This window comes from Oryx dammah, unplaced genomic scaffold (genome assembly GCF_014754425.2).
Source record: "Oryx dammah isolate SB20612 unplaced genomic scaffold, SCBI_Odam_1.1 HiC_scaffold_29, whole genome shotgun sequence".
Lineage (NCBI taxonomy): Eukaryota > Metazoa > Chordata > Mammalia > Artiodactyla > Bovidae > Oryx > Oryx dammah.
In genome coordinates this window covers 12,248,810-12,274,526 of record NW_024070213.1, presented here as the reverse complement: position 1 = coordinate 12,274,526, position 25,717 = coordinate 12,248,810, and the positions used below count along the sequence as shown (strand labels likewise).

Below are 25,717 nucleotides of genomic sequence, written 5' to 3'. Positions count from 1 at the left end.
TACTCTGCCTCTCAGCGCGAGTGCCGACGCTCCAGCCTGCCTTCCCTCTTTGTCAGTGCTGTATGTAACATCAACTTCCTGACAGATGAACATTTATCACCAATGAATACATCCAGGCATCAGGAGTTGTAATAACGATTAAAAAACAGGACTGAACTTAGTAATATAGTACGCTTTTAGGAAATAGGTTTTTCCTGTAATTTGTTATAAGGCTGTAATGGGGAGAAAAGCAAGGAGGTGATCAGAGAGAATGCTTATGACACCCTGGGCACATAGCAGTCTGGGAGCAGCATAATCTCCTGTCCCCCACCAGTGTATTCAACTCCTTGCATTTTCATATTTTACCAGAGTATGTGTATTATTTAATTTCAAACTCATTGGCTTTTTCGAAAGCAAACTTTCTCTTTATCAAAAATTACTGAAATATGTTTTCACTTTGTTCCAGAGAGATACTGATAATGCTGCTTGAGTCCATTTTTTCCCATAGTCAGTGAGGAATAATTGAAGAGAGAAAGTTGCTTTTAATTTGTTACCTATTTAAAATGAGGGATCAACAAACTAAAAGGCCACATAATGTTGCCTCTTGGCAAGTTTTTTTGTTTTTTTTAGATTGAATAATGGACCTTGACTCTGATGCAGTACGTTAGATACACATAAAATATATGCAGTTTGCTTTGGCCCCATTAATGTCTGTAGATGTGTGGGACTTTGCTGCTGCTTTTCCAGATAGAGGATTTGGTTAGCATTCTGATCTAGGAATCCCAAAACCTTCAGATTTGTACCTAGGAGAGTGATTAACTGTATAGTGTCTTTGTGGCCTCGGAATACTCTTGAATAAACAACAGTAAACCAGAGCATTCTGATTCAAAATAGAAACCTCCTTTTAACTGTTGTGAAGAAGTAATAATGGAGCCGTTTTGCGATTTTGATAGGACCTTTCCTATTCAAAGAGTGAAACTGATCTACCGTTTAAAAAAGGGGCCTGTGAAAGTGAATTATTACAGTGTGTACCATTTGCATTTGACAAGGTAGAATTCTCATTTTTAGAGTGTTAACCTAGAACTGCTTCTATGACCAAAAAATGCTGTCAAATCAAGTTGGCTATTTACATTACCCTTTTCACCTGATTTGAACAGCAAATTAGTTGACCCTTAAACTGGTATCAGAAAAGTGGGCATTCAGTGGTTTGGCATCTGTAACATGTTTCATGTAGTAAAACTCACTGCATATGGTTTGGGGCAGACAGGGAAAGACATGATGGTCACTAGCAAGCTGTGTATCTTTTACTACCCACCAGAAATCTCTTCTGATTTCTAGTTAGAAGACATGACATTATTTAATCAGAAATGAACCTTGGAGCCTCTTAACATAGCAGAAGACAATAAGGCTTCAGGGTAGGAAGATTTGGTACAGTCATAGGTGAGCATGTTACTTGTGGGTAAAAGCAGAATAGTCACTCGGAAGGTTAAATTCTTCATTTCCTTTGAGGAGGGGAGCTTTGTGGAAAAGCAGCTCTTACTGATGCAAAGATCCCCACAGAATAGTTTTATTGACCCTGGATGTATTTAATGGGTTTTTACTATGCACATAATTTCCAAAAGCATTGTATTTCTTTATTAATTATAAGTTTGGTGTAACCATTTTGTAGGGTTACACAGAGCTGCCCAGTTGTGCATGTCTGATGTAATTTCACATATGAATGTATGAATTACTTGTCTTATTCATGTTGATACAGCCTCAGTCCATGGCGCATCCGCGTGGGGGGACCCCAACATACCCAGAATCACAGATATTTTTCCCAACTATTCATGAACGTCCAGTTTCTTTTTCACCACCTCCCACCTGTCCACCGAAGGTGGCCATTGCCCAGCGGCGTAAGAGCACCTCCTTCTTGGAAGCCCAAACTCACCAGTTCCAACCCCTGCTGAGGACTGTCGGCCAGAGTCTTCTTCCACCTGGTGGCAGCCCACCTAACTGGACTCCAGAGACTGTAGTCATGTGGGGCACTGCAGCCAGTAGAGCTGGGGAGCTGTGTGAGGTGCAGGCTCATCCTGTGTTCGAGCCAGCTCCAGATTACAGTGACTACAGAGCTGGACTGGTGCTTCCAGAAGAAGCTCACTACTTCCTCCCTCCGGAAGCAGTGTATCTAGCCGGGGTACATTACCAGGCCCAGGTGGCAGAACAGTTTGAGGGTTTTCCATACAGCTCACCAGTCCTGTCAAGTCCTATGAAGCAGACACCTGAGCAGAAGCCAGTGCACGGGGGCCCCACCTCCAGTTCTGTCTTTGAATTTCCATCGGGACAGGCTTTCCTGGTAGGACACCTCCAGAATGTAAGATTAGATTCGGGACTGAGCCCAGGCTCTCCCCAGTCTAGCATTTCTGCACCTGTCAGTACAGATGCCACATGCTTGAAGTTTCACCCTGTCTTTGTTCCTCATTCTGCACCTGCTGTGTTAACTCATAACAACGAGAGCAGAAGCAGTTGTGTGTTTGAGTTTCACGTTCATACTCCAAGCTCCTCTTCAGGAGAAGGAGGGGGAGTTTTACCTCACCGCATTTACCGAAATCGGCAGGTTGCCGTGGACTTGAACCAGGAAGAACCACCTCCTCAACCTGCAGGATTACACAGCCGCTTGCAGCCTGTGACTGAAGAACAGCAGACGCCCCAGGCCCCAGAGTTGACCATCTCTGTGGTGGAGCCCACCGGACAGACCTGGCCCATAGGAAGCCCAGAGTACTCCAGTGATTCCTCCCAGGTCACTTCTTCAGACCCCAGTGAATTTCAGTCACCTCCCCCTACAGGGGGAGCAGCTGCTCCTTTTGGCTCTGACGTCTCATTACCCTTTATCCGCCTGCCTCAGACAGTGTTACAAGAATCCCCACTCTTCTTCTGTTTCCCCCAAGGAGCCACCTCTCCGCAGGTTTTATCCGCCTCATTTTCTTCAGGAGGATCTGCACTCCATCCACAGGTTATAGGAAAACTTCACGGTTCTTTTACACTACCCTGCTGTGACAGTTACATTTAAGTTTTCTGTCCCTCTTTTCCATTCATCAGGGATATTGTTTAATTTATTGTGGAGTTTCTCCATTGAGCGGGGAGGGTAATTTTAAACTACTTGTATTTAAGACCAAAATAGGAGACTGAAGCTGCTTGATTGACCTATAATGTGTACAAACCCTTGGAGAAAAGAACACAAAAACTTAGAATTTTAATTACTTGTCAAAATCAGTTATTTCTGTCCATACGTATTGGGTTGGCCAGAAAGTTCATTTGAGTTTTCCTGTATGATGGTATGTGAAAACCCGAACAAACTTTTTGGTCAGCTCAATAGAATGGATGGAGTTTTCAATTAGTTGTGAACATGTTAGTGTCTGTAAAGTTGACAGAGCATTGATTATTTACAAACAGTACTGTAAAATGTTTCTTTCTCCCTAGAAACAAACATGGCTAGTTTTTAAAACTTGGAGGAGGTAATTTTTTTTCCCCCTAAAATGAAAAGAATGGATAATAGGGAATTTTTTTTTTAAGTAGTATTAGGAATATATAGAGTTTCCACTAGTATGAAAGGATCTTAAAAGACAGGAAACACCTTAGGAGTTTATCTTAACAAATGAAGATGCCTTTTAAAAATGGCATCCAACAAGTCACCATGTATTACATGTTCAAATAAAATGTTAATCCATAAAATTGACTAATTCTAATTTTTAGTAACTAAATTAGAATGTAGTATGGGTGATGGGGCTTCTTTTGTCTTAAGAATTTGTGATATATGTTGCAAGGTAAGGAACATGAGATATCTCAGTTCTTAGATTTTTCCTCAACAGATTAAATGCTGTTTATGTATGTGAACGTATGCAGCCTCTTGCAACTAAAGACAAAATGATGGACATAATAGGATTCAAGAAGTGGAATCAGTATTGACTGTTTTATATATTCCCTTGATACATTTTGTCAAATGTATAAGTCTTATAAAATCTGTGTAGGAGACTATGCAGTTAATTAGGAAACTTTGCAGTCATGTATTCAGGATGTTATTTGGATGTTTTAAATGATCTCACTCTTACATAAATTACTATATGTTCTTCATACTTTCTTCCTACGTTCTTCCCTCATCTGAGGCAAAAGTATCCCCCAAAATATACATCAAATACTAGTTACCTAGAGCAGTACTAAGAAGCAGAAAGATCCAGAGCTTGAAAATTTGTACTGCGTGCACATGCAGTGTGATAAGCTCACGTTAACACACTGGTTGTCAGCTCTACTCTAAATGTGTGCACTGCCACTTTCACTCTGTGAACTTCCAAAATGAAATTTTAAACATCAAGTACTCTACAGGAAAGGTGGCAGCACGAATATATGCTCAGGTGGTTAAGATGCAGTTGGATTGGCTGTCCTATCCAAGTAGGCTTCAAAGAAGTGCCTCTGAACTGAGATGAGACAGCAGAGGTGGGGCTTCTCATCTTCATGACTCACCTCTGTCAAGTTCTTCTTTCACTCTCACCTTCTTGTTTAACTTAAGATCTCTTCTAGGTGAGAGTTTCTCAGATTCACCCTTATTGACATTTTAGATTAAGTGACTCTTAGTTGTGGGGGCTATTCTGTGTATTTGTTGGATGTTAGCAGCATCTGTGGCCTCTACTCACTAAATACCAGGAGCAGCTACGTCTCCCAGCTGTGCCAACCAAAAACACGTCCAGATATTGCCGAATGTCCCTGGGAAGGGTGTGGGGCACCCAAGGTGGCCCTGGTTGAGAACCATTGCTCTAGGTACTTGGCAGTTAATAGTAACAGGTTTTTGTTTTTTACATTTTTTGACAAAAGTCACTATATCACTATAAGAAATAGCAAAAGGAACCAAAGTTACATTATCTATTTAAATACCCTCTTTTCTTTGTTCAGATAGGTTTTTCACATTGATAGTCTGGTTACTTTTTTCCTGATTTTCAGTAACAATTTTATTATGAATCTTACTATTTTGGTAAAAATTACAGCCTGAGCAGTGGGATAGGTCAGGTTTTAACCATCAGTGGTTTTTGCATGGTATGTTCTATAATATGATCCTTCTCTACCCTTCTCTTTAAAAACCTGCCCCAGCCACCTCTCCCACCATACTTGACCAAGCTAATGTTTCATTTTGCTCAGGCAGGAACTCATATGTTTATTGCAGAACCCTGACCTCTGTGTACGGGTACCTTTGGGCTGCTCTAATTTTTTGTATTCACTTCTTTCCTTCAGGCACAGGGGCAGAGCCAGGGTCAGCCATCTTCAAGTAGTTTAACAGGGGTTCCATCCTCCCAACCCATGCAGCATTCTCAGCAGGTGAGAGCAACTCATTGCTGCGCTTTATCCAGAACCCTGTTTACATCTTTCATGAATTGGGTTCCTGATGTAAGTGGCTTGCTAAGTTTTTGAAAGGAAAATCAACATTTTAAAGAATCTTTCGTTTAATGTATTTTTGAACAGTCTATTAGATTAGACATATATTGAAATTCAAAAGAATTTTTCCTGAAGTGATTTATGTGCCTTCTTAAACAGATGATTGATTCTATGCTGTTTTAACAATGTGGTTGACCCTTGAGCAACACGGGGGGTTAGGGGCACAGGCCTTCTGTTCAGCTGAAACTCTGTGTGTAACTTGATAGTAGGTCTTCCCTATTCATGGTTACATATCCATGGATTCATATCTTGAATTGTATAGTACTGAAAGAAATTCACCTGTAAGTGAATCCGTGCCATTCTAATCCATGTTATTCAAGGATCAACTCTATAAAGAATATCAATTTTATTTCTGTATATTTCATGATTTGTCCTTTTATGAGCATTTTACCATTGCTTTCCTTGTGCTTGACTCTAATGATTCTACACACCTTTTTAATTATTTCTAATCTGTGGGATGGGGTATCAGATTTTACGCTAAAGCAAATGAAAGCCTAGGAACCATTTTCAGAAACTATAACATGTTCTAAACTTCTGATTGGGGGAGTTTGTTCCCAAAGGTTCAGAGAGCTCAAGAGATTGGTACAGTGCTGAAGTATTCAACAGCAAAACTGCTGATTCTAAAATTAAGAATCTGTAGATCATCATTGCTATTAGTTAACAGTAGTTATTTATAAGGAAATAATGCTTTTAGGGGCACAACTGAATATTTATTATCCATTACAAATAAAATTTATAGTCACTACGTGTGTCATAAAAACTTCCCGATGAATTATATTGATAGTTCCCTACAAAGTGTGTTTTCAAACCACCAAATTCTAAATTGGCTTGTTTTTCTTAATTTTTGAAGCTTAAGTTTTTAATTCTCATTACAAATGGCTGCTTATCATCCAGCATGGGATCATATAGTCGTGATGCTGGCTTAAGATGAGGTGTTCTTTGTACAAGAGTAACTTGGCTATATAGCCAAACCTTGTTTTATTGTGCTTCATAGGTACCACTTTTTTTTTTTAAACAAAAAATGGAAGGTTTGTGTTAACCCTGCTTCAGGCAAGTCTGTCGGCACCACTTTTACAACAGCATTTGCTCACTTTGTGTCTCTGTCACATTTTGGTAATGCCCACAGTATTCCAAGCTTTTTCATTATTACTCTATTATGGTGATCTGTGATCAGTGATCTTTGTTACTATTGCAAAAAGATTATGACTTTCTGAAGGCTCAGATGATGGTGATCATCTGTTAGGAATAAAGTATTTTTAAGTTAAGGTACGTACATTGTCTTTTTAGCCATACTGCTATTTCACACTTAATAGACTACAATAAGGTATAAGCATAACTTACATGTGCATGGGGAATTCAGTCCAAAGAATTCATGTGACTCACTTGATTGTAATATTCATTATATTGCAGTGATCTGGAACCAGTGATCTGTATTATCTCTGAGGTACCTACATAATCCATTTTCTCTGTGACCAACATCTCTGTCCTATAGAATGGAAGGGCTGGAAATAACTTGTTTTGTCTTGCTCCTGCCCTTTCTTCCAGACAAGTATCTTAATCTGTATGTAATTTTAGTTAAATTCAAGTAGTCACATTTTTGCCACCCTTAACAGGTTTAATTATATTAACAACCTCTGATAAGAACACAGATTTAAAGTTCCATAAAGCTGGGTGAGAACGGACACTGCCATTGGTACCAAGTTCCAACCAATACCAGTAAAATGTACAGGTTTCAGTGTATGCTCTTTTTCCTTTTCAAAGGAATTTGTTAGATGTCTTATATTCAGGCATGTAATGAAGCAGATAGTGCAGGAAGCCCTTGAGTGTAGCAGTGATAAGACTGTGCACAGTCAGGCGGGCAGTTCTGCAAACCCTGTCAGTTGAAAGGAATTAGGTGGTTGACTCTGGGAAAAGGTGTGACTAAATAGCTATCTCTGCAGTACAGACGAAAGTGCCTGTTTCAGTGATCCTTTCTTTAGACACTTTTATTTTAAATATAGGATGAATTAAGTAGAATCACAGTCTGCATGAATGTGTGCAGTATGGACTAACTTTCTTCCAGGGTTGCAGAGCCAATAGGTAGAGAGAATGAAATGTTACAAACCAGAACCTAAGATTTCTTCCAGTAGTTTTTTCCCTCCCTAAATAAAGTTCTACAGGGACTCAGGATTATGCAGAAGTGCCAAGAAGTTGCATTTAGTTAGTTTTATCTTCTGGGATTCCATATATAGAAAAGAAAGATGGTAAATCTTCTGTACTATTCAATTAGAATCTCTTTTTAGATGTGATTTATGTTTTACATACTGTCAGGGCCCACTGCCTCCTTAGGAAAGCGTATCTCTAATTTTATTAGTGTAAGGAGAGAGATGAACTTTAGCTGAAATTTTCTTTATTTCTGTGTTTCTGAAATAAAATGAATAAGGCATTGCTTCTTTTCAGGTTTTCCTCAGGAATCTCTTCTAATGGTATGTTGTGTCCTGATGTGGTACCAAAAATAGCTTTCTCCTGGAAAACAGTATTTTACTGCCAAGAAAGGTCATGAGCTCCCCTACTGACTTAATAATTTCATCCAGCAGAACACATGTAGAGTCTTAGGTATTTCTTACTTTCTGTTCAACTCAGGCTTAGGAGTATTTTTTTTTTTTTCAATCACCCTTGTCCGACAGATAGTACACAGTCTGTATAGGTTATGTGAACTGGTTTTATGAGGCAGTTTTATGCAAAGCATGATATCAAGCTTGTTATGCTAAAACAATATTTGTTTGGCTAAAGTGTTGATTATTAGCCAGGGTGATTGTGCAAAAAAACCACACCATATACTCCTGGCTTATTCAGAGGTGCCAATTTTCTGTAAATGCTTTAAGGGCTAAGTGGCATACATGCCTCTCTATTACTTTAAGCAAGGAGTGAGAGTATGTCTATAAAACTGCTTATTTTTGACAGTCCACACACACACAGCAACTAATTAAATAGTTTTTCCCCAAACTGAGTTCATGCTCTGAAGAACCATGTGCTGAGTGGGCAGTGATGGACAGCAAGATGGCCTGTGGAAGGCTAGTTTCAGGGAGCCTGAGTCATCTGGTAAACATGTATGTCAGCTGCTACAAAAGGAGTGAGGATAATAGTAACATTATATACAATGTGCAGATCACTCTACCTGGGTTTTTATTTGGTCCTTATATGAACCCTCCAAGTACCATCATTTCCATTGTACAGATGGGAAAGCTGAGATGAGAGCTGGAGAGGCTGAGTGCTTTACCCAGATGTACACAGCTTCTCAGGATATTTAAACCCAAGCAGTCTGATTCCATGAAAGGAGGAAATTATATCTCTTCTGAGCAGAGAGGGGGGATATCAGTAGGTTTATGAAAGCCTTTGAACTGGACTGTGATTATGAGTTAGATTTCAGATGAAGGATAAGGAGTCTAGGCCCAAAGAAAAGAGCGGGCTAGGGGGCAGTATAAGTAAGGTAGAAGACAGAAAGGTAGACAGCTGTGAGACAAATAAACCTTGGCTTCAGTGTAACCAGAATACAGATAAGTTGGGACTTCCCTGGCAGTCCAGTGATGAGGATTCAGCACTCCCAACGCAGACCAGGACAGGGGTTCAATCCCTGGTCAGGGAACTAAGATCCCACATATGGCCTAAAACATAGCAGGTAAAAGTTTTGAAAAGAGCTAGTTAAGTCCAAACCTTGATATAAGCAAGGTTTCACACTGATGGAAGTCAGGGGAGAGGTAAATCATATGTACAACTATAAGGTGGAGGTTTTCCTCAGATTTACCCCTTGTAACAAAGGGGACCACCAGATAATCAGACCTTGATCCAGTGTTCATATCAGAGGGCTCTCATTGCTCTTTGTTTTGAACAATAACATAAAAAATAGGAATGGACTAAAGTAAAACTGTTGAGAACAGATGTGCCTGTAAGGACCTTAAATGGTATGTGTATGGTTGGGAATGTTTGTAGGCAATGTCTAACAGAGTTGGTTTTATATAAGCCGAGACATCATACATCTTATCCTTAGGGGAACAACCTCACTATTCCAGGTTCACTGTAAATAACTTAAAGATCACTTAAAGGTTACATGAATATACTCCGGTGAAGCAATTGCAGAACACTACAGCTATCCTAATATTAACCAAACAGATGTCAGACAAATCTGCTGTCACTGCAAATTTCACCTCAAGATACAGCTTAAAGGAAAGGTACTGTGTTGTGTGCCAGAAAAGTGAGACCATTCCTAGTGCAGATCTCCTGAAGATAAAGATGCTGATGTATCGCATGTGAAGAACTGGCAAGAGGCAAGGGAAGCAGTGTTTCTGAATTAGTCTCTTTATATAATGCACAGTCTTACTTAGCTGTGTAAATTAATGGCTTAGGTAACTTAGATATTTCCATGTGAATTCCTTTAAGTTTCAATATATTCAAGTTAACCAAAAGCATTTTCTACTTTTTTAATTTTTAGTGGGAAAATGGGCATAATTGTCTTATATTCAGAGTTGCCTTATAGTTGGGTATTTATGATATATCTTAGTTGTTGAAAATAAATTTTTTATAATTCAACAGCCATTAGTTCCTAGTTTTTTTTAAGTTAATAGGGATACATTATCAGAAATAATTAAATAATAAAACATGATTACTGTCACTATTACATTTCAGAATTCTTCTGAAGGTTTTAATTGGTGTAGTAAGAAATAAGAAATATCATGGAGAACAGAAATATTATTTACAAATATTACCTAACAAAATCTAGGATGCTTATTGAGGTGTCCAGATGCATAATAAATATAAAAACAAAAATCTTGGGAATGCAGTGTATAGTATCATGACTAAAATTGATAATACTGTATTACATGTTTGAAGGCCACTAAGAGAAGATTGTAAAACTTCTCATCACAAGAAAATATGAATTATATGTGGTGATGAATGTTAACTAGACTTACTGTGGTGAGTATTGTGCAGTATGTACATTTATCAAATCTTTGTTACTGTTAGTTGTATCTCAATTAGGTGCATATATACAAACACATACACACAGATAGCTTATCTTTATACCAGCAATAACCAGTTAGTTGTATGGACCAGGACATCTGTTATTGTTTGTAGCATTATTTTAAGTAACAAAGTATTGAGTCAAGCAAACGTTCATCATTTAGATATTGGTACCATAGATAAATGAAAATGGTAGGTCAGAGAATAGTATTTATAAAAATGGGCTTTTTTTTTTTTTTAATCAGTGTATGTAAGTGACCACTTATGCATAGCAGAAAATCCATAAGGCAAGTGCACTGGACCACTAATTGTGGTTATATCTGTGGAGAAATGGGTTGGGTGTTTTCATTTAACTCTATTAATGTAATATAATGGTTAAAATTTTTATTACAAACAGGTGTTTGTTTTGTATTTTAAAATGAATTTTTAAATTACTGATAGGTATTAGAGAATCTTGAAAGTCAGCTGTGAAGTTCAGAGTTTCAGCTAGAGGGGACCATTAATTTTACTGCAAAATTTAATATTTGGGTACAGTTACATGTCAGCATTGAGTGTAGATGTAGATGTTGTTCACTTTGCTGCACTTCGAATTGAGTGATTGTGCCCTTGTTTTCAAACAAAGAAACCTCATTTTAGCAGTAAAATGAGCAATCACAAAGGTATCAGAGCTAGTCTGTGGTAGAGTTCAAAATTTAGTGCTTTTCTTCTATTTTGTAGCTATTGTCAGAGCTGTTCTTTAAGCAAATTAATTATACAGTTGAGAAACTAGACTAAGAGATAATATGAACCACATTGAGAGCTGCTGTCAAGAATGGGAGCAAAGAGGGGAGGGCATTTGGAGGCGAGAACATCTGTTTGAACCTGGATCTGAAGGTGTCTGTAAATATCTGAGCTGCTCCTGGGGCAAGGAGCATGTCAGGTGAAGAACCAGTGGTGACTCAGACTCGGAAACATGGGTTAGTTCTTGGTTGACCCATCACACAGAGCAGCAGAGGAAAAATGAAGATGTGTAAAGGGGAATTGGTGAGTTTGACTTAGTGCATGTCTTGATTACTAAAATTGCCATCTCTTACAGACACTGATAAGCAGATGTCCTGCCTTAGAAACATGCTGTTAACCACTTGAAACAAAACTGAGTGATGGTTTTCTTCTCAGCAGCAAGGAGTGCAGCCAACAGCCCCCTCTCAGCAGGTGGCGCAGTATCCGCTCCCTCCGACATCGGCCCCCGGCGAGGCCGCGATTGCACAGCCCGTGAGTCAGCCTCCACCTCCGCAGGCCTTGCCACACGTGTCCGCGGGAAAACAGGTGAGTGCCATGCTTCTGGAAGGAGCACCGCGTGACTCCTGCTTCCCTGGTGGTAAAACTGCTAAATGGAATGAACATGACTTCCGTGCATTGTTCCCATTCAGTCGCTCAGACTGCAGCCCGCCAGCTCCTCTGTCCATGGTGTGTCTTTTGTACATACGAATTGATTAATATAAATGGGTTTATAAAGCAGTGGTAATCCAAAAGTGTTCAATTTTTAGGTTTATCAGCCTAATAGAAGTTGTAGAACTGATAAAGGTGCTGCAGTGATGACATTTTCTAGAATTGTCAGTTGTATCTGTTCTAGGTTTGCAATTATGCCGTGTTTTCACGTAGACTTATGTGTTGTTCCCTGCCCTCATTGTCTTCTGACAGTCATAAAAAAACCTTACATGGAGTGTTTTTTTTTTTTCCCCCTAAATAATCCTTCTAGTCACTTGAAAAGTAGCCTTGTTGAGGATACACCTTTCTGAATGACATTTTTTCAACTTAAAGGTTGGGGCTTGTGCTTGTATTTTGATACAGTGTATTGTTTCTGTCATATTTTGTCACATCTGAGACTGTCAGTTGTAAAATGCACCATTATTTTAGGTAACACTGAAAACTGACGCACCATTAATTGTAAGGTATATCTTAATTTCATAAATGTTAAAATGACCATGTGGAAAGGCATGATTACATCCTGCAATTAGTGGAATATGGTCATAGACCTCTTACAGGCCTGGCTGGGACATGAGAACTGTGGAAGCAACATGGATGAGCTATAAGTTCCCTGGGGAGAAAGCCCTTTGAATTTCAGCCATTACTATAATAGCAGTTGTAAGATTAGTGACAGCAAACGTGCCAGTGGATTATGGCTTGAGAAACATGCCTCAGTCAGGATATGAAGATATTTCCTATGCAAGAGCTCTCTGTTGTTGATGGTGAAGTGTGAGTGGGATTTTCTAGCACAGATTTAGAACAGCAGCACAGCACTCCATCAGCCGTCCATCTGCAGCTGCCTCTCCCTGATCCTGTTGGCACGTTAACTTACACTAATATATGCAGGGATTGGTATTTGTTTTAATTTTCTTTCTTTTTGGCTAATAAACAAGTCTTGCTTTTGGCAGCCTTGCCTTTTTTTTTTTTTTTTTAAGTCTGTCTGTTTTGTTTTTCTTTACTTTCCCAGCTTCCAGTTTCCCAGCCAGTACCAACTCTCCAAGGCGAACCTCAGATCCCAGTTGCAACACAGCCCTCAGTCGTTCCCGTCCATGCTGGTGCTCACTTCCTTCCTGTGGGACAGCCACTCCCGCCCTCTTTACTGCCCCCGTACCCCGTCTCTCAGCTCCCCTCTGCTCCTCCTCACGTGTCTGTGGCTCAGCCAGGCTTCCCACCCCTGCCCGTCACGATGGCAGCTGGTGTTAGTCAGCCTCTGCTCACCTTGGCTTCATCTGCTGCGGCAGCGGCTGTCCCAGGGGCACCTGCTGTGGTCCCTAGTCAGCTTCCTGCCCTCCTGCAGCCTGTGACCCAGCTGCCGAGTCAGGCTCACCCACAGCTCCTGCAGCCAGCAGTTCAGTCCATGGGGATCCCCGCCAGCCTTGGACAGACTGCCGAGGTGCCACTTCCCCCTGGAGATATTCTCTACCAGGTATTGTGCTGGCTGGTAGATGAAGGGCCCCAGAGGGTTTGGTCATAATGACAGAACATCGGGAACTTAAAAACCGAGTAACTGAATATCATAATAACCAGCAATAACACAGGTTGCTGTTCTCAACCAGACATGCCAAAATAGTCCACATCTAAGCAAGGACCCAGTAGAGATGTCTGACTCATTTGCATCTTTTCCAAGACCCCTCCTTGAGAGAAAAATGGCTCTCTCCACATTCACTGTGAGCTGAGAGCTCGGTATGACTCAACAGTAGATTGTATCAGGCTGCGTTTTTTTATGGGAGGAGTAATGGTGGGTAGCCAACATGGTGTCAATGGAAACCTTCAGGGTTTAGATTTAGAACACTAGCAAGTCGTTATGTGACTGCCATGACTGATACCTTCAAGAGTTTTTGCATTTTCATGTTGGACTGCCTGGAAAGTAGGTGTTTTTTTTTGGAGGAATTATATTTATTCTTCCCATTTAAAATGATCTCCAGAAGGGGAAAAAAGTAGCAGTTTATTATTTTTTTTAAGTCGCAGTTTAAAAGTTCAGTTATGTACTGTCCTGTCCTCTAAATCAAAATCAATCATTTCATTTGAAAATCTTCTTTAAATTATTAGAGATTGGGCTACTTTTCTTTGCTGTGTGCTTTCCTTTCTTTTTCTTTTTCCCTTGCATGTCTTGCTGTTTTGCTCATTTGATGACCCAACCTGCACTAATTTCCCTTCCTCGTTTCTGTCACAGGGCTTCCCACCTCGACTGCCATCACAGTACCCAGGAGACTCAAACATTGCTCCCTCCTCCAGCGCAGCTTCTGTGTGCCTGCCTTCTGCAGTCCTGTCCCCTCCCATGCCGACAGAGGCGCTGGCTGCCCCGGGTTACTTTCCTGCAATGGTGCAGCCCTATGTGGAATCCAGTCTCTTGGTTCCTGTGGGCAGTGTAGGAGGACAGGTCCAGGTGTCCCAGCCGGCAGTGAGCTTAGCACAAGCCCCCACCACATCCTCCCAGCAAGCAGTTCTGGAGGTAAATGGAGTTCCTGCATGTTTATATCTGAAGCATACACACAATGGGATAGAAATGACAAAGGAGAAACATAGGTTCCCTGGCTTAGGATTCATTTGGAAACTATTTCAAACTAACTTGTGAATGACTTTTTCTTACAGCAGAATGAAATGCCAGTGTGGGGCCCTTGTTGCCACTGGCTGTTCTGTTGGGAAGTGAGTGTACCTTGAGAAGAATAACCTCGTTAGCACTTCACTTCTCTAGCTGGCCCTCTAGCGTTCTTAACCCTTTCTTTCACAAGTTCCTGCCATGAGCAGTCACCAGAATAGCTTCCCCCGCTATGCTCCCAGTGATTGTTTCTGCCCCACTCCGAGAGAGCTCTGAGCCATCTGCACTTTGCTCTGCCTGCCCTGTTGCACATTGTGGTGAGATGCTGGCTGCATGGCAGGTTGTAGTTTCTCACTACCTAGCCGCTCCTCTGGCTGATGACACACCATGCAGTCTGTACCAGAGACTAGCTTTAGAAATTTCCTTTGCAATTTTAAGACGACTGTCTGTAGATGCTGAAATTGAGAGTTATAGTGCTTTTAGGATTTAGGGGAGGGGTAAGGAAAAAAAAGACTAGTTAGTTGGGGATGGTCAGTAATAAACTGCTTTATGGCCGAGGTGTGAATTTCCCTTTCTGTTCACAGAGCACTCAGGTCGTCTCTCAGGTGGCTCCTCCAGAGCCAGCTCCCGGGGCTCAGCCACAGCCTGCCCAGCCAGCCATGGCGGTCTCTTCTATAGACAGGTATGTGACAGGGCAGTTCTCCGTTCTTGATGGGAGGATGGAATAGAAGGAAGGTTGAAATCTCACCGACAACTGCGCATTGTTTTTGCAGTGCACATTCAGATGTGGCTTCAGGCATGAGTGATGGCAACGAGAACGTCCCCTCATCCAGCGGGAGGCACGAGGGCAGGACGACGAAGCGGCTGCATCGAAAGTCTATAAGGAGCCGCTCTCGTCATGAGAAGCCTTCCCGCCCAAAACTGAGAATTCTCAATGTAAGTGTTACTGACTTCTGGCTTCATGTAGTTGATTAATAACATTTAAATATTTATAAAGCTTGGGAATATTGATGAAAGTTTAGGATCTTTTTTTTTTTAATCACCCAGATGATATTGTTACATTCGATATTTCTATGAGAAGGCACTATCTTACCTTTTAGGAAAAAAAATAGGGTTTTATTTATAGCACAAAGACCTTACATTTCTTCCAGACGCTTTAGTGAAGGATGTATACAAGTGCATGCTAAGTTGCTACAGTTGTATCCGACTCTTTGCGTCCCTATATGGCCCAGTAGGCTCCTCTGTCCATGGGATTCTCCAGGCAAGAATACTGGAGTGGGGTGCCATTTACTTATCCATAAGTACGTAAGTAGCTGAAAGGCTGATATTTTCTTCAGGATTCCTTGCTAGTAGTATAAGAGGCAGTCCTTGGCCTGTGTTACCTGTCACATTCAGTCCCAGAGCTGAGTGTGGTGTTCTGAGATACGAAGTACCTTTCTTTTTTCTTTTCAGGTTTCAAATAAGGGAGATCGGGTGGTAGAATGTCAGTTAGAGACTCACAATCGGAAGATGGTTACATTCAAATTTGATTTAGATGGTGACAACCCTGAGGAGATAGCCACAATTATGGTACGTCTCTGTCTGGAGTTCCAGACTTTTCCTGTGTCCTTGATCTTACTGCTGTAGGCGCATGTGCAGTATTCTGTGAACTATTTTGACAGTAACATTTATTTCAGTGTGAATTTAACTAGCATACCAAATCTGTGATTTACAGGTGTTTTTTTCTAGGTCATGTGTAACTAGGTATTGAAGAACCAACTTATGTGGTAATCAGATCCAGTATGGGTGTTAAACAGATGGGCAGAAGTGGTGCTGGGATGACTAAAGCTCCAGCACTGTATGAAAGGTGGACGTCGCATTCCTCTTACAGGTGAACAATGACTTTATTCTGGCACTGGAGAGAGATGCGTTTGTGGAGCAAGTGCGGGAGATCATTGAGAAAGCTGACGAGATGCTCAGTGAGGATGTCAGTGTGGAGCCAGAGGGTGACCAGAGCTTGGAGAGTCTCCATGGCAAGGATGACTACGGCTTCTCAGGCGCCCAAGTAGGTTCATCATTCCCATGGTGAAACTCTGTTTACGGTAAAAGTATGCTGTATTTGCCTTGCGGAGTCTGAGCTGTCTAGTCTGACACTTTGCAAGTGTCCAGTGATACTACATCACACCTGTAACTGAGATGATCAGCATTTATATTCTCTTTGCATGTGGCCATTTGATTTGCTTGATTATTAAGATTGAGTTAGAGAACACATTTAATCCCTTTTGTTTGTCGTAGAAATTGGAAGGAGAGTTCAAACAACCAATTCCTGCATCTTCCATGCCACAACAGATAGGTGAATTTCTTTTCTTTTTATTGTTTGTTCTTACCTTTTACCTAAGAAGTTGTGTGCTAATGATGAAATTTTGAAGCTTTGTGTTGGTGACTGTGTGTGTATGTAATAATAGCACAGTTAAGTGGTTTGTTTCTTTTTAAGCAGGCGTTCCTGCCAGTTCTTTAACTCAAGTTGTTCATTCTGCTGGAAGACGGTTTATAGTAAGTCCTGTGCCAGAAAGTCGATTACGAGAATCAAAACTTTTCACTGAAATTTCAGATACGGGTAAGAAATTGTTTCTCCCACATACATGTATAAATCCCATGTCTCTCCCTCCTAGATTGGAAGCTTGGTCAAATGATGACATAGACAGTAGAGAAGAGTAGAAAATTGAGACTAACCAACAGATAAACATATGGAGAAGGGAAATAGATGATGAATAGAGTGGATTTAAGCAAATGGGCACAGAAGGATGGCCACACTAGACATAGCCTGTATGACCGAAGCTGCGTGGGTTCAGCACCATGCGTGTCTCCACTTAGCACTACCATGGATGGCTTGCGGTCCCTCCATGCCCTTTCAGAAGTACATATTCATACAAGATGGCCTACTTTGCTTGAGCGCCCCTGTCACGTGCTGACACCTGCTCAGGAGAGCTCGTGTACCTCGTGGGTGTGTGGCACCGTTAAGAATCCCAAGAATAGGTGAGGGCACCCTTCTGAACCAGCTTTTTACAACGGACTGAGTCTGAGTTTTCCTTTTCCTTTGCAGTTGCTGCTTCCACATCTGCTGGGCCTGGAATGAACTTGTCTCACTCTGCCTCATCCCTTAGTCTGCAGCAGGCCTTTTCTGAGCTTAGACACGCTCGGATGGCAGAAGGGCCGAGTACGGCCCCTCCCCACTTTGGTCACACAGGCCCCGTGTTTCCAGCAGTGCCTCCCACCCTGAGCAGCGCCCCTGGAGCCCCGGCTGCAGCAGCCGCAGCCTCAGTGTCAGCCCCTGCCCCAAGCCACCCTCTTAGTGACGTGGCCACATCGGTCATTCAGACTGAGGTGACAGTGGCCCCTGGAACAGGTGTCATACCTCCCAGTGGTCTCCCTGTACCCCCTGTGTCTGAGTCCCCGGCACCTTCCAGCGTGGCCCCCAGCGTCACCATCCCTGCAGTTCTCTCGGCACTACCAGCGCCCCAGGCGGCGCAGGCTCCCACCCCCGGCAGCGGGGCCTCCAGTGCAGGCACTTTCCCCTCTGCACCCGCATCCCTGACACCAGCCTCTGCTGTGGGCAGCACTGTTGCCTCTGCTGCTCAGCTTCCGCCTGTGCCGTCTCAGCCCACAGTAGGCAGCTCGACCGGGGTGGCCACGCTGACAGCTGTGCCCGCTGCTGCTCTGGGCCCCAGCCTCACGGCACCGCCGTCCCTCACTCTCAGCAGCAGTACCTCTGTCCCGGCTCTGGCGGAGACAGTGCTGGTCAGTGCCCACGCACTGGATAAGACGGCCCATAGCAGCACTACTGGCCTGGCTCTGTCCCTTCCTGCCACCTTGTCCTCTCCCGCCCCTGGAACAGGAGTGTCCAGTGCTGTTTCTCAGCCTGCTGCTGCGGCTCACCCTTTGGTTCTCCCATCAGTTGTAACCTCTACTCCCGTACTCTCCCAGGCAGGACCCATGTCAACACCTCTACTGCCCCAGGTACCCGGTATTCCACCCCTGGTACAGCCTGTTGTCAGCGTGCCTGCTGTGCAACAGACCCTGGTTCATAGTCAGCCTCAGCCCGCTCTGCTCCCCAACCAGCCCCACACTCACTGTCCCGAGATAGATGCTGACACTCAACCCAAAGCTCCTGGGATTGATGACATCAAGACTTTGGAGGAAAAGCTGCGATCTCTCTTCAGTGAGCACAGCTCTTCTGGAGCCCAACATGCCCCCATCTCGCTGGAGAGCTCGCTCACTGTGGAGACAGCTGTCACAGCAGGCCTCCCAACCACTGCTGTTGCACCAAGCAAGCCTCTGACTTCCACTGCCAGTACTTGCTTGCCACCAACCAGTCTGCCCTTAGGAGCAGCTGGCTTGTCAGTTATACCAACGGTCACTCCTGGGCAAGTTTCCACCCCAGTCAGCTCTGCGCCAGGAGTGAAACTTGAAACTGCTCCAGCAAAGCCACCTTTAACTAAGCCTCCAGTAAGATTCTTATTTTGAAATTGTTGGGAAAATATTGTTCTTCCCTACCCCCCACCCCGAAGTAAACTTTTTCAGTTCAGCCTTGCAGTATAGTTATAGTGATGCTTGGCTTCCTTATAGTAGATATTATTAAATTAGTTGAAGATGATTTTAGAATATACGTTCATTGAACCTGAGATTTTTCTCTTCTTAAATGTGGCAGGATTTGGGGTTAACTGTAAGATATTCTAAGAATGATAGTAGGTAAAATGCGGGCGTAGTTTCTGAATTGGTGCAGACTGAGGCTGAAGAAACCCCCATCCCACAGGGTGTGGGGTGCTCCTGCTGGCGCTGTGCCTGGGGACAGCAGTCCAGTCTTTGTTTCCGTGAGAATGCGGGAGGCTTTCTGCTTTGCTTAGGTTCCATAGGCACACAATTTGGAGTTTTTATAAAAAGTTGGAAGTGGGTGGTAAGTTTGACGGAAGGAGAGGTGAATCCAATGTTAAGGATACGATTACTAGGATGTGCCTGCTGGTTCTCCTGTGGTGCCTTCCTCTCATTCTGCTTCAGTCTCTGCTCTTCTCCAGATAGCAGGGCTGTGTCTCTCCTGTTGTGTGCTTCCCCCTCTTTCTGCCTGGCCTTCTGCGTGAGATCCTTTGTACAATGGGGTAGTACAGCGGCTTCACTCAGACAGCATACAGATACCGTGATAGCATTAGATTTCTGATGCCTTTTGCTATCAGACCTGCCCCATGGTTATTTCTGAACTGTGCTGTGCCCTCAGACGGCCTGATGACACTGTGCCGGACAGGCTTGCGAGGGCCTGGCCTGTGCCTCGTGTCCAACAGCCTTCATTTGCTCTGCTTTCTCTTGGGAACAGCCTTTTACTAAGTTTGGTTCATAGTATTGGTATATCATGGTAACCCCTCTAAGAGCGCCACGGTTATAATGTCCTTTATTTACGGTAGATACCAGAGTGTAACCCAGGCAACAAAGTTCCCTTAACCAGATGCATCCTGTTCCTACGCTTCTGCATTTGAATTAGTCGGTTTGCTCTCTGTATGCTGTCTCTGCTCAGCTGTCTCACGGACTTGAATTTCCCTTCATTGTCTGTAGGTGCTGCCCGTGGGCACTGAACTTCCAGCTGGTACTCCGCCCAGCGAGCAGCTGCCACCTTTTCCGGGACCTTCACTAACTCAGGTGCCCTGCAACTTGGCAAATTTCTGTTTGTGCCTTTCCTTTCTTTCTCAAAGCTTATTGCAGTTCTCCACTGCGTGATCTTGCCTCTGGCTCCTGTTTGGTTTTGACTTAGTAACAACTTGCTTTTAAAACCCCGTAGCTGATGATATAGGCCCTACTTAAAGTCAGAAGCAAATCATCTAGAAATCATTTGCTGTTAATATTTTTTCATATCTTAATGGGAAAAAAATAGCAAATATGACATTTTGCCCAAAAAGATATAATGGCTTTGTCATTCATACTTTTGTAGAATACTGAAGATGACACCATTGTGCAAGTGGAAAATTTTTAATGTAATCAAAATTAATGGTGAAAGTTCCTAAGAAAAGGATGCCACCCTGATAACTGATAATGGCCTGTTTTTTCTTGAATGTTTGACATTTCTCTCAGTGACCTCCTAATGAAGTAATTGGGTATGAGAGGGTCATGGTTATGAAAAACAGATATTAATCTTAAAATCCAAAACCCAACAGAGCTCAGCTAACATGAGATTGCTCAGAGACAAATGAGACCAGTGACATAACAATGAGATCCCATCTCACACCCGTTCTGCTCACTTGGGGTCAGAATCGCCTGCAGTCTGTGAATTAATATGGCCTTTCCCAGTCTACCCTCAACCCCATACAAGAGTCAAATTCCTGTAAAGTACTTGGCATGATCCCATTGTAACTATGTAAGAGCTTGTGACATGGGACAAGCAAGTAAACAGTGAAACTAAATTAGGGACTTACTTTAGAATAAGATGTAAGAAAAAAATATGGGAAATTGCTAACTTGAAGTCTGAGTTTATCCTTACTTCTTTAATCCCAGATACACAGTAAAACATAATTTAAGCAACTTGCTAAATAAAGTAATAACTCCAATAGAGAACTCACTCCATCAGCTGCTAAACTTTGAAAAAGATTGTGAAAGTCTTGAACCTATTTTCTCATTAAAAACATGTATTCCAATTCCTCAAAGGCCCAAAATGTGAAATGAGAAACTTCAAATTAGACCTATGGGAGTGAGGCTAAGCGGATGAAGAATAGAGAGGCGCACGGTTGATAGAAGCCAAGGCAGTGACAGCGTGCTAATACCTGCTGTTACTCAAAGCACAGGTCCTCAGGAAGATGCACCAAACTGAAAGAGAAAATAGGGAACGATACGGCTAATCTGCCAGTCAGCCTTGTACATGTTTTAGAGTATATTTTTTTGGAGAGGACAGATATAAGAGAGAAGACCTCAAAACTGTAAAAACATAAATGTAACTGGGTTTTTGTTTGGCTTAAGAACTTGATGATACTATTTTGAGAGCTTGGTGAGTCATTCAAGCAGGAAAGCTAAGGTGAGTGTAGATTATTGGGTTTAGTACTGAGTGAGCAGAGAAGGTCATGCCATGTGGTCTGAGCAGGAAGCAGTGTGTCCCGTGTGCGTTGGCTCTGGCCATGCCTGAGGCTGTGCTCACCATGCTGTGTCCTTCAGCCCCCGCAGCCCCTGGGAGACCTGGACGCTCAGCTGAGAAGAACCCTCAGTCCTGAGACTGGTGTGCTGACGTCTGCCGTTGGTGTGAGTTCTGACGACCTTGATAAAATCTTCCCATAACCCTCATGTGTTATGTTCCTGGGATGTAAGCTATGACCTTGACCACTTTGAATACCTTTAGCACTGAAGCAGAGTCTTTGCTTTAGTTTCAGTCAACAGAAATGAGATGGTTAATGAAGGAGTAACACTGACCTAGCAGTGTAACCAAGCAAGACATTGGTTTTGATTTTCTTATCTTCCCTATAGTTAGAGCTCTCCCACAGACCAGCCCTGTGGATTCTGTGTTTATGCCTGGGAGGAGGCCACACTTTTAAGTTTGAAGCCTTAAGTCTTTTAGGCTTGTGACAAAATAATGTTCTAATTTAGATTACCTTTCTGTGAATATCCACGGTTAAGCATTCCATGAGAAAAATTAAGAAAGCGATTTGGAAAGGTTAAGACTCAAAATTTCTTTTAAAAATCTCTAAAACATCCGTCTTTCTTTATATCAGACTAGTTTTTAGGTTATTAAAGAAAAATTGCCTTAGACAAAAGCGTTTCTTCACACATCCTGTCTTTCTGGCCAGTGGAAAGGTAGCAGGGAAAAGACCCTCTTACTGAGCCTCTGACGCTAAAGCCATGGTGGTGTCTGTGTGTGTCTTGCAGCCCGTGTCTGTGGTGGCTCCAACAGCGGCTGTGGAGACAGGAGCCCAACTTCCGAAGGACGGTGAGGGCACCCTTCTTCCTCTCTGTTCCCGCGCCCGGTCTTCCTGTAATTGATGGTGGGAGGTACACGTTCTTGAGAATTTGCAGGTGTACTTGAGACTGTCAGAGGGCATTCTTATGTATTTCTTGCTTGGCAAGAACTGATACTAATATCTAGAGCAGTAGTGTCAGGAGGGTTGTGAGGTTTTTACTTCTTTTTGAGTGGTGGCTTCCTAGGGGATAATGATAGTTTCTTAGCATAAGACTCTTTCTTTCTTTTTAGCTAGGCCAGATCCTTGCTAAAACATAACAAGGAAATGCAAGCATATTTATAAAAGTTGATTTATTCACAGCCTCTTGGCTTTTGAGATGTATAGAAATATAGAAGCTTGAACAGCATGGATGGTGAAAATGCACATGTAAGAGTTCAGATTCTCAGTTTTAAACATTATTTTTGTCTATTTCTGAATTGTTTAGAATTGGCATGTCCATAAAATAATCTGTTTTTAAAAGGAATATTTCCAAAAAAATTTAATTCTGTAAAAATTATCCATACCAACAGCTTAAATGTTTTATTAGAACTTTTATCATGATGTTAGTTGAAAGTTCATATCAGCTATTGTTGTTGTAAAGTTTTGTTGTAAATCTCTCTTCACCATCAGTCCCACCAAACATGGGAAATTTAACACTTTTTTTGTTGTTGCCTTTTCCCAGATAAGCATCCTCCTCAACATCACCTGCCATAAGTGTAATTCCCTGTATAACTATTAGTAAGATTGCCTGAATGCTCTTACTACTTCCTGTCTTCCTTAAAAGTGCTAAGTTGCACTTAAAACCTTTCTAAATTAAATTATTTGCAAGACAGTCACACTATGAATTGACTCTTATTTTAAAAGAAGTGACTTGAAAATCAGTGGAATAGATTAGAAAGTCTAGAAATGGACAAACTAAAATAGAATGTAGAATATGAAAAAGGTGGCCTTTCAAATCAATGAAATAGATGGGGTAGTTCAGTAAGTGGTTTGGACAACTAGACAGCCATCTGGAAAAAAGTAAAGATGTATCACTAGTCTAGGCCAAAATAAATTCAAAGTGGAACAGAGATGGAAAATGCTGCCATAAAGCAGGACTGTAAGAAAACAAAAGGGATCTTTTTTTTTTTTTTTTCCCCAACTATTTAGAGCAGAGTTGACAAACTTGTTCTGTAAGAGGCCAGAGAGGAGATACTTCAGGTGTTGCTGGCCATACAGTCTGTCACAACTACTCAAATATCTAACCTATTGTAGCTCCAAAGAAGTAATAGATAATAAAATGAATGAGCTATGTTCCAATAAAATTTATTTATAAAAACAATCTGTGGTCTAGATTTGGTTCACAGATCATAGTTTGTTACTCCCTGATACAGAGAAAGATGTTATTATTACGTTTAATACCCAACCCAGAAGCATTAATAGATTTTCAGTTTCTGCATGGGGGAAAAGTACTGTTACGTCCAAAGATAAAGATAAATGAAAACCTGGGAAATGTGTGTGTTGTATATGCCTGTCACAAAAAGGACTTTGTTTTGCCAGTATAAAGAATTTCTGCAAATTTGGCATAGACCAAAATTTAAAAAAAGATAACAGGAGGAAAAAAACAAACATAGACGTGAAAATATTTAACTTCCTTCATGAAACAGAACAGTAGAATAAAACTACAAGTCATCATATTTTTCCCCTCTCCTTGGTAAATTCACTGGTGACTTGGTGTATATGTATAGCCTTTTGGAGATCAGTTTATGTCTGTCAGAGTTTTAAATGGCAGTGACTCAGTACTCCCATTCTTAATGTACTGCACAGATTTTTAATATAAGAATATACATATTAGAGCGGTTGCTGCTATAAAAGTCTGCTATAGCTAGTTCCCATTTAAAATGGGTCTTTAGTGTCCTCAGCAGAATCTCATGGTTTGCTTCATTTATTTACATCTTTGAGTTATAGGACAGAGCTATAGTGTCCCTGCCCATCAGCCTCAGTATCTCTTCCCGTGTGAGCTGAGCCGGGAAGCCGCGTAGCTACTCCCGGCTTTTATTCCTCCACGTGGTGTGCTGTCCTGTGTCTGGTGTTCAGGGGAGACAGAGGATCAGAGGATTTCACAGCAATGTAGTCTTTACACAGAAGGTGTCCGGGAGGAAGGCGAGCAGTAACCGTTTCCCCTTGTTGGGCGCATCGAGGGGAGACAGACATAAGGAAGTGTTCCTCTCCTCTAAGGAGTTTCTTCTTGGAGGGCGCAGTTTCTGTTTACTTTGCTTCTGGCCAGGGAAAGGAAGCTGCTAAAAAGATGCTGACATTCCTTCTCTTCCTCCTCTGTGTAGCTGTTTCAGTCTCTCAAGTCACAGAAGCTCCTGTCCTTGCACCCACTTCCACAGCTGGTGTTCTGAAGATGGGGCGATTTCAGGTAAGACTCTCACTTTTAAGGGGTAGGGTGTGTGTGACGAAGAAAGGATCCCCAATACGGGCAGTGGTGGTGTATGTATGATAAAAAAGGGATTTCTGATTCCGGAGTGGGAGTGTGTATATAAGAAACTTACATCTGTCTTTGGGGACCTAATTGCCATCAATGATATGTCTTTTTTAGGAGCACTTTAGAGCTGTTTATCATTTTCTTCTCTTAAAATAATACATGCTCGTTAAGGAAAATGAAGAGTGCTCAGAGTGGTAGAGGAATGGTAGGCGGTGGCACTGCCTGCCCACCCTCCTCTTCCCCTTGGCCTGTGCGTGTGTGGGCCTGGTGCTGACCTGCTGCTTTCCTGATGGCCCGCTGCAGCTTTTCCCATCCAGGGGTGGGGTTGTCTAGCCATTCTCCTATTGTCAGTCATTAGGCAGTTTCTAATTGTTTAATAAGTAACAGTAAACATCTTTGTATAAAAACAGTTTTCATGTTTAGGATAACTTTCTTAAGTTTGATTTCCATAGTGAAAATACTGAGTCAGCATCAAATGACACCATGTAATTATATTTTCCCAGTTGGGAAACAAGTGAATATTTTCTGGGTTAGTGATAGGGAATAGTGCAGGCTTTAAAAATCTTTTTCTGTTTTCTCAGCTACTTTCTAATTATTCTCAGGATAGCACTTGAAGCTGGGGGGTATTGGGTCATGTTCTTCTCATTTGTAAAGTTCTCCGGGTTTGTGGCTTCCCTGACTTTATTTCTAATACATTGTTGAACTAGCACAGAAGTCTGGATCCTTCCTTTAGCACTAGCTGGTTGTCCTATTTCTTGAAGCTTAGCTGTCATTTAACATTTATTGGATTTAATCTTTGTAGTTTCTCTTGTTTACAAGCAATCGTCA

The 25,717-nt window shown here is 42.0% G+C and overlaps 1 protein-coding gene across 25 annotated transcripts in view; it reads left to right on the top strand.

Moving 5' to 3' along the window:
• WNK1 (WNK lysine deficient protein kinase 1) overlaps positions 1–25,717 on the top strand; it is a 126,786-nt gene that overhangs the window by 88,334 nt on the left and 12,735 nt on the right. For 3 of the 25 annotated variants that reach the window (XM_040233674.1, XM_040233668.1, XM_040233667.1), the window contains exons 9-24: positions 5,239–5,322; positions 11,590–11,739; positions 12,908–13,366; positions 14,114–14,392; positions 14,533–14,586; positions 15,064–15,161; positions 15,253–15,415; positions 15,932–16,048; positions 16,350–16,523; positions 16,754–16,811; positions 16,953–17,075; positions 17,562–18,964; positions 20,060–20,143; positions 21,644–21,727; positions 22,349–22,409; positions 24,741–24,823. In XM_040233674.1, the coding sequence (XP_040089608.1) occupies positions 5,239–5,322; positions 11,590–11,739; positions 12,908–13,366; positions 14,114–14,392; positions 14,533–14,586; positions 15,064–15,161; positions 15,253–15,415; positions 15,932–16,048; positions 16,350–16,523; positions 16,754–16,811; positions 16,953–17,075; positions 17,562–18,964; positions 20,060–20,143; positions 21,644–21,727; positions 22,349–22,409; positions 24,741–24,823 (3,474 nt within the window). The remainder of the gene's footprint in view (positions 1–5,238; positions 5,323–11,589; positions 11,740–12,907; positions 13,367–14,113; positions 14,393–14,532; positions 14,587–15,063; positions 15,162–15,252; positions 15,416–15,931; positions 16,049–16,349; positions 16,524–16,753; positions 16,812–16,952; positions 17,076–17,561; positions 18,965–20,059; positions 20,144–21,643; positions 21,728–22,348; positions 22,410–24,740; positions 24,824–25,717) is intronic. The other 22 variants (XM_040233675.1, XM_040233670.1, XM_040233692.1 and 19 more) reach the window with 16 other exon arrangements.